The sequence below is a fragment of the Apis dorsata genome, unplaced genomic scaffold, assembly GCF_000469605.1.
Source record: "Apis dorsata unplaced genomic scaffold, Apis dorsata 1.3 scaffold_691, whole genome shotgun sequence".
NCBI lineage: Eukaryota > Metazoa > Arthropoda > Insecta > Hymenoptera > Apidae > Apis > Apis dorsata.
Window position 1 is genome coordinate 41772 of NW_006263870.1, and position 12584 is coordinate 54355.

General features: G+C 34.2%; 1 protein-coding gene across 17 annotated transcripts in view; it reads right to left on the reverse strand.

Annotated features, from left to right (window-relative positions):
• The window catches only part of LOC102677904 (serine/threonine-protein kinase MARK2-like), a 35917-nt gene that overhangs the window by 12980 nt on the left and 10353 nt on the right, over positions 1 to 12584 (reverse strand). For 3 of the 17 annotated variants that reach the window (XM_006622463.2, XM_006622459.2, XM_006622467.2), the window contains exons 1-13: positions 11264 to 11988; positions 10557 to 10836; positions 7405 to 7620; positions 6940 to 7318; positions 6620 to 6840; positions 6438 to 6549; positions 5824 to 5936; positions 5500 to 5716; positions 4862 to 5059; positions 3931 to 4132; positions 2438 to 2605; positions 706 to 826; positions 412 to 500 (exon numbers count right to left, since the gene is read on the reverse strand). In XM_006622463.2, the coding sequence (XP_006622526.2) occupies positions 412 to 500; positions 706 to 826; positions 2438 to 2605; positions 3931 to 4132; positions 4862 to 5059; positions 5500 to 5716; positions 5824 to 5936; positions 6438 to 6549; positions 6620 to 6840; positions 6940 to 7318; positions 7405 to 7620; positions 10557 to 10836; positions 11264 to 11973 (3026 nt within the window). In that variant the 5' untranslated portion in view covers positions 11974 to 11988. Of the gene's footprint in view, positions 1 to 411; positions 501 to 705; positions 827 to 2437; positions 2606 to 3930; positions 4133 to 4861; positions 5060 to 5499; positions 5717 to 5823; positions 5937 to 6437; positions 6550 to 6619; positions 6841 to 6939; positions 7319 to 7404; positions 7621 to 10556; positions 10837 to 11263; positions 11989 to 12584 lie in introns of those variants that run through there. The other 14 variants (XM_006622466.2, XM_006622464.2, XM_006622470.2 and 11 more) reach the window with 10 other exon arrangements.

Sequence of the window (12584 nt, forward strand, 5' to 3'; positions counted from 1 at the left end):
TTTATTTTGTGAATTAGAATCGAACTTATCGTACCACTTAATCTTTTTATCTTTTTCTTTTTCTTCTTCCGCTTTCGTTTCTTTCTCTTTTCCTTCTTTGATTCTTTGCAGAAAAGAAGTTTTCAAATCAGTACAGTTGTTCTTTCGATACAATTGAGTATTAACATTTTCGAAAAAAATTTTAAATCATCGTTTATTATAAAAGATTGATCGATTGTCGTCCTTCCAAAAGTATTAAGATTAAATATTTGATCGAAATTTGATTATAAGACATGTATCTGGACGAACGGTGGTACTTTACAGTGGTACATGTACTAGCATGCTGTCGAATGTGAGAAACCGTTTCTTCGATATACGTATATAACGGATGTATAAATCGAGAAAATGGATGTACGAATCGAGAAAACTTACCGTTTGGAGAATCTTGAGGACAATTTGGAGAAGAAGGACGGTCTCGCTAGTGGACTAATTGCATTCGTGTCCTGTGTATGCGTGTGACCCTAAAAAATTTGTGGAATAGAATATTATACAATGATGAAAAATCATTGATATAATGAAAAATCACATGTTAAATAAATAAAGATAGATTATAACAAATTATGAGGATATTCAAATATCGATATACATATTATCAAACATTTTTTTTTAGATAATTTTATGACGAGATTATAAATAATATTACGAAAAAAATTATGACTTACAAACCTGAGTATGATTTCGCTGAGCTCTATTCTGACCAGAATGAAACGTACTACGACTTGGAACATTTCGAGGAAATGCTGGTGTTGTAGGTGTTGCCAGTCTATTACTTGGAGACACACCCAAGCTGGTTGAAAATAAAATTTTTTTTAGTGTTGTATTAAAACTATTATATTTATACTTATTAGTGCATTTATATATGCTTATATATATTTATGAATATATAGATACATATAAACATAAATACATATTTGCTTTGTCCATAGCTTTTTTGCTAAGAATTTGTGCACCATACAAAAAATTTTTCGTTTTCGTTTTGTATATCATCCTTTGTTATAAAAGAAGCAAAAGATAGATTACAAAAAAATAAAATTAAGACATAAAGTAAAACGTTTATTTTCCACAGAAATTCTTCTGTGAAGTTCAAGGAGTAATTATAAGAATAGATAATGCATAAGCGATCTTTCTATGTCTTGCAAAACAAGCTTCGATAGAATGAGCTAAGGAAGCATAATTTTAAACAAATTAATTTAATTTGGCTAATGAGAGTTAAATGATATTGAATATAGAATGTACCGAAACTGAAACAGTTTACATTTATTTGCGTATGTTTCGATAAGAACGTACGATTATTTTTTGTTCTATCTACATTAAATTTATCATATAATACGTAATTTCATCAACATATATACGATGAATATATATATTCATAGAGAAAAAGGAATAAATTTGTTTAAAGATTAAGTATCAATATATGTGTACAATATATCAAAAATTTCATTTAAAATTATATCTTATCGATAGATTATCGATATCGTGATGATTGTATCTAGATATTCAATGAAATTATTTCATTTCTTTCGTTAACTTTTTTGCCATTGATCTTAATAAATATGTACACGAAATAAGTATACGCAAATTGGTATACGGATAAAGTAAAATGAGATGTTAAACTGCTTCATATGTAACGTACATATTATAGTTTCCCGTTAATTGTACGAAAGACAAGAAAGAATGTAGAATGGTGTTTGCTTGTTCGTGTGTGAACATATTGTGATAATTATAGCGGAAAAATATGTGCTAGAAATGAAGGAATTAGGAAATAAATGAGATGAAGGTGACCAAAACCAATGATCGGAATAGAAATATACTATGATATCCATGCAAATTGGAAATAAAAATTAGAGAAAACGAAAGAGATTATGAATAAATGACCAAAAACTATCCTAGAGAACCTACAAAGATTACTTGCATCATGAATGAAACATTGTATAACGTTTACACAAATATCATTTCATGTTTATTATCGTGTTTCATTTCGAAACGTGAACGTGAAATAAATTCTAGTCATCCTAAGAAAGTTAGTGGCCCAAAAGAGAGAAGAAAATAAATAAATGAATGAAAAAGATGTATATTTGAAAATCTCTTGCAATACAAACACTGCATCAATAGTCTAGCGTAGAATTCTACCGAGCATTGAAATCAGTTATAATCAGCGCGAATGAATTTTCCATACGAGTTGAAAAATTTTAAAAATCAATTTTTTAAATGCGTTCTTGACTGAATTCTTTTTATGAAGTATAATCATTTCAAATATATATTTCAAATATATTTTTCTATCCTATCCAAGATTTGATAATTAGATTATTATCGGTAGAACGCACGTTAGACTTTTGTCGCATATCTAATAGAGGACTGTATAATAGAGGTTGGCTGATAAGGCGTTGAGGATCTGTACCTCTGTCTAAGAGGGTCAGCAGTGGCGAGTAAGGAGTTGTGGGCGTTGCGTGGTTGAGGGTCCAGTAGTGAATGGTCGCTGGGAGCTACGCCACTTGAGGAACGGTGACCTGCACTGATGCTCGCAGACTTGGTGTGACCCCGTGTTGGTCTAGTGCCCTCGCCAAGGCTGTGTACAAAACTAATCAGCAAACTGCCCGGCCCTACTTTTAAATAGTTCCTATACTTATTCTCATAGATAATCTTTATTTTTTTCTTCTCGTACTTTTTATTTTTCAATTCATTTTTTTCTTTCTTTTTTCTTTTTATTTTTACTATTTAAAAAATTTAATTTTGTCATTGAAATTTTAAACGTCTTCATATATAATTTCTTTGTGACGCTTCTTTGACTATTCCGATATTTTTAAAGGATAGAATGTGGCAGAAAGGATCAAAAGGAGAATTAAAGGCATAGACGAAAATCAACGAATCAACTGATACCGAATATTGTTGTTGATTCGCGAATTTAGCCATCTAATCGTATTATAGTAGGTATAATTAGCAAGACGCAATGAAATTTATTGAACACTAATGGAATGTTGTACTATGTAATGTAATGGTTGTATTATGAATACGATAGGATAGGTAAACGGATGATAAATGTAAATTCTAACTCACGCATAGCTAATATTTTTAGCACGCGACAAGTTCTACGATGAGGGACATAGAATTGTGATGCTAAACATAAATAAATAGTGGACATATGTATGATGATGTTAATGACTGTTTTATACACACACACGCTGGTAAATCCAGTCATACGTTGGTAAAATATAATAGAGTAAAGAAACATGTGAATGTAATTGTGATTCAGTATCATTTTAGCAAGCATTTGTATATGTATATACGTTTATTTAGATCATTTGTTTCAGTAGATCTGTCAAGCCATAAAGAAAGTGATCTGCAATGAACGATTGGCAGGCAGCAGCCAACATGCTAGAGCAACGCAACAAACAAAGAAACTCCCTGGGGCTTATCGTGACAGATTTTTGTTATATCAAATGATTGTCATTTGTTATAAAAATGATTTTTTCTATATGATTCATTAAAATAAAAATCAATCACCTATGGTTAGTAAACGGTACAACGAAAAGTATTATTTAGTTAATAACGAAACGCCATAACGTATAAGTGATTCCGAGTCGCGCATATCCATGCGCATATTAAAGAAATTCATTCATTCGATTAGTGCAGATACTGGATTGTATAATTCATTGAGATTATTTCGAATATTTTTTTTTAAATTATTTCTAAAATATTCATAAACAAATTTCATATTGTTCTTATACATCATGAAAATAGAATACAGAAAAGCTGTTATACATGATCACACAGATCCAGTCTCTATGCTACGTTAAAAGAAATTTTCTTTTATTCCTTTTATTTATCATAGGAAAAAAAGAAAAGAACTATTTAAATTGACATACGATGTAAAATAACTAGATAACACTATACCTGGGTGTATCGTTGGTTCTTTCGGTAGATGAAGAGGACGTTTTCGCTTGATCATAAGAGATGGTACTACGTCGACCAACAGAACCAGGGGCAGGTGAAGTAAGAGGCCGACCACTACCTACCCCTGCATTCATTGTGTTGCTCTTTCCTGCCCATGCTCTACCACCGGGACTTGTACCCACGCCTAGAATGAACATTGTCACTGCAAGCCTCATTAGATATAGTTCAACACAAAACAAAGCAGCATACTTTACTTATACTATAACAAGCATAGCAACGAGTACAAATAAAAAAAATAATGTGTATGTGTTTGTATCGTATATAAAATAATAAAACGCGTAAAGATTATATAACGTCTCATCTGGTTCCATCCATAAAAGAAATTGGGATTTTCTTTGCAAGGATTAAAAAGACACAAATGCGACGTTGAAATTATATACATCTACAATCATAATTTTTTAACTCTAGATTATTGATAGTGCATAATGATATCATGAGTGTAAATGAATAAACTATTATCGTTGTCTATAGATACTTGCGATAGATTGTGCATCTTTCCATTTTTCGTCGGTTTGTTCATTAGAAAAAAATATAATCATTATTGATATATGATTTCAAGATAACATTAATCTAGAGTTAAATTTATTAATATTCATGCGTTCTTATTATGTCTTACAAATTAAAATCATATTTTGTAATGTAATATGAAAAAATTGATATTAAAAAAAAAAAAAAGTAAAAAGAATGGAAAAAAAATCATATAAAGTATGAATCTCAACTAAAACTTTGATAGATTAGAATTACAAATTATGACAATCTTATTTAAAGCAGAGCTAAAGCTTTGCACAAGTACAACGTCGCAAAAAAACAATTAGACAAATATAAGTTGAATTACGAAAAAAAAAATCACAAGATGACGAAAAAAACTCACTAGTATCTAATTGGCCAGGACTGTTTTTAGGAGCCGAAGGTCGGCTCGCAGAAACGCGAGCAGTATTCTCTTTGATCGTGGCCGCATCCACAGTATTTTGTCTCTTAAAATTACTACCAGTGTTTCCAGTTACAGTTCCACCAGTCGTAGGAGTTGCGTGATTATGGTTCGTTGCATTTCCTGGGCTCGGCGCTGCTCCTAACAAAATAAATATTATTTACGAATAGAATAAAATTTGTGCGTAATGATATGAGCTTGATCGATGTTAATCATTTTTTTTTATGAAAATCCTTATAATTGCTAATCCTTTAGCATAGACAACATTGAAAATCGGGGGAATTTCTTGCTGAAACACAGACCGATTTAATTCGGATGTCATGCAAATTCATTGCAATAATAAAATAAAAAGTTGATAAATTTATTCTTTTTATTTATTATATATATATATAAAATCTAATTTTATTTAGTAAGTTTCGCGTTAATTCGATTAGGGTTCACGTTAACATATACATTTAATATTATACACTTAATCCGGACAGATAATTGCTAATAACTGTAATAATAAATTTACAAATATAACTTGAATTCAATTATTTAAAATCTTTGATAAATAGATGGATAATACAATTTTTACTTACGAAGCGTTTCGAGACCGGATGAAACTCGTCTACTCGGTTTTGGATTGCTAGCAGAGATACTTCTATGAACACCTCTATGCGACGGACTCTGCACAGCACCACCAGTGCCTCCTCCACTTCCTCCTCCACCTCCACTTCCACCACCACCTGAACCAGCTTGCGGTGGAATGTTGCGCAATGACAACGAACTGCCTGATCGTGAGCCATCTGATTCAGGCTATGAAATGAATGAACTATTAATTTATATCCATTCATTGATTACGTTAATCATATATTATACACAATAGTTCTCCATGTAAATCACCAAATCTTTCTGCTACTCACATCAGTTGTCTTTCTTCCTAAGAGTAAGTACGTGGCGAACACGTCATCGTACTTTGCTTGTCCTAAGGAATCTTCTATTTCACTTCTTGTATATCCCATACTAGCCAGGGCCTCTAAAACAAACAGGTGTAACGGCATAGTCACAACCACTAAAAATACTAAAACGACAGAAATGAATCCAGAAGACCTACTTATATTTATATTTATTAATGCAAAAGAAACATTTCTAAAAGAAGCTTAATGCTTTTGCTATACAAAAAGTGCAATTACATACTTTTTTCACTACTAATGCTCTATAATTATTATTCTCATTATTATTATTTCTACTACAATTGTGCATTATTCAATTCAGAGATTGAAATGATTGTTAAATCGTAGACAGTAAGATGGGATAAGTACACAGGAAAAATCGTTTAGTTACAACCATCGTTGGTTTAAGTAAAAATCGTATGTCATTCATGAAAATATACATCACACGTTTGAACATGTATAATTTTTACGTATAATGCGACGCGAAGCAATATAACTTGCAATATAAAATGATAATAGAATCAAGCCATGCATTTTTATATTTTATATAGAAACAATAAAAGTAGTAAGTGTTATGTACATACTGGCAGACTCACCTATCCTCTTGTGGTCTTTATAATCAGGTTCAGGTTCTAAGTACGGTTTCAATTCGTCGTCATCATATCCCATGTTCATCCATTTGTCCTTCATAATAGTCTAAAAGCATAAAAACAGAATAGAATGTATATAGTACATTTTCAAAGATATTATAGGTTTGAACATATACCTCTAAGGATGCCCGTTTTGTCGGGTTAAGCACCAAAAACTTTTTCAAAAGATTTTCACAATCCGTGGACATGTAAAATGGAATTCGATATTTTCCTCGTAATACTCGTTCCCTCAATTCTCTCAATGTCGAACCGTCGAAGGGCAGTGATCCAGACACTAAAGTGTATAATATTACTCCCAACGACCACACATCTACTTCGGGTCCATCATACTTTTTACCTAAAAAGCATCATTATTGTATTATTTTTTCAAATCTCGAAATATATTGATTCTTGAGAAATAAAGGGAAGAAAAGAAAATTAATTTATGCATATCTACCTTGAAAAAGTTCAGGTGCTGCATAAGGAGGTGATCCGCAGAAAGTATCCAACTTGTTGCCTGGTGTGAATTCATTGCTGAAACCAAAATCGGCGATTTTGATGTTCATCTCGCTATCGAGTAGTAAATTTTCAGCCTTTAAATCCCTATGGATGATCTTTTTTTGATGGCAGTATTGCACAGCAGAGACAATTTGCCGGAACTTTGCTCTAGCCTCCTTTTCTTTCATTCGACCATGTAGGACCAAGTAGTCAAAAACTTCGCCACCGCTGGCGTATTCCATTACCAGGTACAATGTTTTCTCAGTCTCGATCACTTGGAAAAGCTTCACTATATTCGGATGATCGAGCATCTTCATTATTCTTACTTCTCGGAACAACTGAAATAACACGTAACATTATTCATATCGTAACGAAATATCATTTTATTCGATGAAATAAATATATAATCCAAATCATTTCTTACTTTTTGAAGGCTACCGGGATTTAATTGAGTCTTGTCAATAATTTTGATAGCCACTTCTTTTCCGGTAGGTACATGTTTGGCAAGTTTTACCTTGGCAAAGTTACCTTTGCCAATTGTTTTAAGTAATTTGTACTTGCCGATGTGGGGTTCCTCCGAGGTTCGACTTCGAGAAGAGAGTCGACCACCGCTACTCGACACTCCCACGCCATCCCCTGTCTGTAATAAATGTAAATAATTTCTAATTAGTAAAATCTAGAATATCTATATGAAATAATGATCTTCGCGCGGCGTTACAGCTGCAGCGACAACTAAATCTTATCAGTGGCCAATTTAATGTGTTTCGATCGAGTTTTTGCAATCAAATATTACAATCTGAACTGATTCTTTAAAATTTTACTTAAAACTCCACTCGATTTTATACGATTATGGTTGAGCGTCACGCGCTTAATTGACCTTTTATATTTTCAAAATTTTATCGAATTATAGAATTAATGGGATTGAATTTTAAAATATCGTTAAAGATTGAAAAAATATTTGAAAAATTATTAATTTCGATTACAATTATCTCTCTAAGGTCAGTTACCCGCGTATGGCCACGAGTGACCATTTTGCAAGAGGAGGCTGCAGCAACTTTTGAGGCCGCCAGTTTGATTGGTTTTTCCTCGTTGTCTTGAAAGATAAAAAAACCGACTTGCAATCGAGACGAGAAAATTGAAGAGTGTCAATCACTTTCTGCGGATCCGTAATAATTACGTATTGATAAACTTAAACTGATTATTCGTAACACTGTTTCACTTAATGAAAATAAGCGACTGTTCGATTCTATTTTAAAGATTAGCAAAAAAATATTTGAACGATTGGAACACCTAAACGAGAAATTCTCGTCTTCCTATTAGTTTTCTTTCCTAATTAATTTTTTCACGCGGCATACACTGAATTTTGATCACTTCAGATGACACATACATACACGCACATATGAAATATCGCGGAAGAAAGATAAAGATCGCAGTAAGTGGTAACATAAAATATATGATTTTTCGTCAAGTATATATTCTCTCTTAGAATTGGTATAATCAGGTACAAGAATATTTTTCTTTTTGGTCGACATATATAAATTACTCGGCTTTTTTATTATATCAAGGATAATTAAAAATTTTTTCCCGAAATAATATAGATAACATTGATCTTTAAATGAAAATAAGAAAAGAAGGAGGGGAAAAAAAATTCGAATAATTAGAGTTCGTAATCATACAATTATATCCATTCAAAATGAAATAAAACTTATTTTCTTTCATATACGTTTAAAACAGATAGATGTTGAAACTTTGTAGAATATTAATTACAAAAAAGAAGCAGAGCCATAATATTTACATTGTTTATTATATTTGATTAAGAAAGTTAGTTTCGCTTGAAAAAAGCGAAGGTGCACAGTTTTATTTATTGCTCGCACAGTCACTTCGATTAATTTCAATCCGATTACACTAAAAAATTTTTCCACTAATAATAACGAGATGCGAAAAGGATGGCGAGTGCGCATTGATGACGTTAAATGAGTCGAAATGACACTCAAACGAAAAGAAAAAAGTTAGCAGCGATTAAAGATTGAAACGAAGGTTTCGGAGGTGTGCCGCGAGCGCATATGCGTCTGACGTCACTAATTACAATTGGCGGCCTTCGTCTTCGGGTTAGGTCATGCGAGGATCGAGCGAACCGCATCTTCGTCTTCAGTCGGTCACAGATCAAAGTCGAAGCGTCGACCCCTTGATTCGACAAAAATAAAGATGAGGAAAATTTAAGAGGTGGTTAATCGTCGTCGTAGCCAACATCCAATGCGATGTCTTCTCGATTATTATTTTCTTCTTCTTTCTCGTTTTCGTTCACCGGACGTCACAGAATCGGTTATTGGTCAGAGAAGTTCACAGCCGAGGAACACGAAAGGAGAATCAATACGCGTAATGCCGCCACCCCTGTTGCTACCGTGCGAGCAAACTACCCTTGAAAGCCGAGCGTTTATACAAAACTCTCCTTTATTCGACTTCTCTTATAATTAATTCTCCGACGCGTTCATCACGACCAAGACCACTTTCACCACCATCGCGCGATCATGGCGGTGGCGGTGGCGGTGGCGGTGGCGGTGGTGGTGGCGACGACGACAACGATGAGGACGACAGCAACGACACGACGACACGACGATGAACACAACGATGGTTCGTAACGACGACAACGTTTGCGCATGCGCTAATCTCGGAAACAAGTGCCACCGCCATCCCGCTTCCCAATAATCTTTCTTACCAAAAGTATCAGACTAGATATGCGATCGAAACCTAAGTCTTCGCGTAGTCAGCTGATCACCCCAAAACAATAAACAGTCGTATCCGAATTTATAACGTTATTTTTAGATCGAAGGAGATCAAGAGTGCTACAAACTATTATATTGTAGCACGAGTTATATATACGATACGAATTATAAGTAATTTTTTCGATTCGTAAGAAGACATGATTTTGAATATCACACGATTTGACAAGGAATTGTGATTTAATACATAAAAAGTTAAATCATCGCATACTAAGAAGAATATTTTAGGACGAAACGATTGTAATATGATTCGAATCGAAAAAAAAAAAAAAAAAAAAGAAAGAAAGAAAGAAAGAAAATAGAAAAATGAAAAATAGAATGCAGAATGAAATAATGTAATGCAAAGTAAATCGACTATGATGGATCTCACAATTAATAGACGATGCATTTTTGTATAATCGAACGGACAGATAAACCATCCATGTCATTCTAGCTGAAACGGATGAGACTGTGACTAATCATGTGCGTGAACCAAGCTTATACGCGTTATACTCGGTTGATTAACCGAGGATTGCGATTACGTTAGTTTTAACATCGATAGTTTTCGATTTATCATTTCGATTTGATGGCTCAATATTTACTCGAATAAAAAATAAAAGAGAGAAATAAAAAATAAGAATAAAAATAAAAATAAAAAAAAAAACAAAGAAGAGAAAAATAATTTCGAACAGAAACACTTATTATCTCCTCTTTTTTTTTTTCTATCATTCTTTTAATCGCCTCCTCTCCTCTTTTTCCCTTCTTGAAAGAATTTACTATTTCTATTTAATTGCCGTCCACTATAAACAATATCTACCTCCTTCTCATTTTGCGCACTCTTCTGCGTGACGGTTGACAATGGTCTGACCGCACTGCTCTGTCGCTGTTGCTGTTGACGTTGATGTTTCTTCGCGTTGTTAGCCTGTATCAATACACGCGCTTGCGACACCCTAGCTTGCGCTCGAAGGAGTACTTCCGCTTCCTGTCCCCGCCTCGAGTCCGAGGCTGTCCTTGATAATTTTGTTGAAGCTTTCTTAGTAACGATGCCTGCATTTCCCGTCGAATTCCTTGTCGCATCTCCTCGGTGTAATGGAGACCTTTTCGGTGTAATTCACCGTGATCATTCTAATTCCGTTGTTTATGATTTTCCTACGATTTTACGTTAAATCGTGTCTTTGACACGTTTGTTCCCGCCCGATTCTATAAGATTTATGCGATTCAATAGATACACAACGAGAGATTCAATTTCGCTTCACGAATAATCGAACAAATGGACAAATGAACAGGAATTAAAAGAATCGAGGGTAGATAGATTAAAAGAATAAAATAGATAAAAAGAATAAAATTAATGAATAAAAAAATAAAATGATTAAGAAAAATACATATATAAATGACAAAAAAAAAAAAATAAAAAGAAAAGAGATAATGAGAGAGCGAAACACCAGAATAATACGTGTTGCGAATATACCATAGATGTGAAATAATTGCATTTCGTATGATGAGAAGAGAGAGAGAAAATGTTACCCCTCGGCCTCGTTATCCGTCACGTTTCGAAGTAGATCCTCGTGTTCCCTGTATCGGTGAAGGTCCGCGTATCGAATTTCCGGCTCGAAATCCGAGCTAAACTCCAACTGGCGCGTTCTAGCTGCAAGAGTGTCCATTTCGATGGCCTTGACCTGCTGTTCTAATCGTTGAAGCATATCCGTACTCTCGATAGCCGGGCCTTTCCGCTGTTTCAGGATTAGTTCGAGATTAATCGGGACTTTCGCATCATCGGCACATTCGTGTTGAGGCGCCAAAATAGGTTGAACGATCTTCGAGTCTTTGAAAGCTTTCAACTTCTCTTCGAGATTCGCGTCGATGGCGATGTTCTCAGGAAGAGTTTTCCTTCCAGCGAAGCTTGAGATACGTTCATCAACATCCGTTCCCGACATCTCTTCCCGAGGTTTCGCGCCGATTCTCTTTTCCACTACTCGCAAACTGTGACCGCACTCTACCAATTCCCATTGCTTTAGATTGTCCATCGTCGGACGAGGTGTCGCCACATACTTTCCGGAAGAAGTAGGACTGATATGTTTTTTCGTGGGATGGCGTTCACCGATTTGGCACTGTTTGCTGCTCTCCGTCGTTGATGTCACCTTCCCTGTCTCGAACCCTTTTCGCCCGATTTGCAATCGGATCGAATCTCTGCTCGGTTGCATCCGAGTGAATAGCGATCTCTCTTGATTCTCCATCTTTTCGATTAAAATAATTTATCGCGCGTCGTTAATGCGTGTTAACGATCAAATTTTATAATAGGAAAGGAAGAAATGCTCAGATTTCGATTGTTTTCCGCATAATCGTTCAAACCTCGATTAGTATTGGCAACTCTTCAATATGGACCCTTCATTGACCAAGTGGATAGACTTCTACAGGCGGATGGGTGGCAGCTCGATTTCTCTGTTAGAAAAACATGCGTTATCCTTGTTAAGATGTGCCGTTGGATTGCTTCGCTGGACGACGATCTTCGTCGACGAAGGGACGATTACCACTCTTGACACATTTTTTTCACATTTATTACCCAAAACCCGAGCAGAAGGAACGAGGCACGAGACACGATTCAGCCGATTATCCTTCGCCGGTATTATACCTTTCTTTAATTGGCAACAGTGACATATATGTGTGTATATATATATATGTATGAGTATGTATATATATATATATATTATATATATATTTTTTATTAACTTAATATATATATATATATATTTTATTAACTTAATATATATATATATATATACCGATAAGCAGAAAGCAACGACGGATAACAGGCACACTTGATGAAAGACAGAAAAGCTTTTTCGAC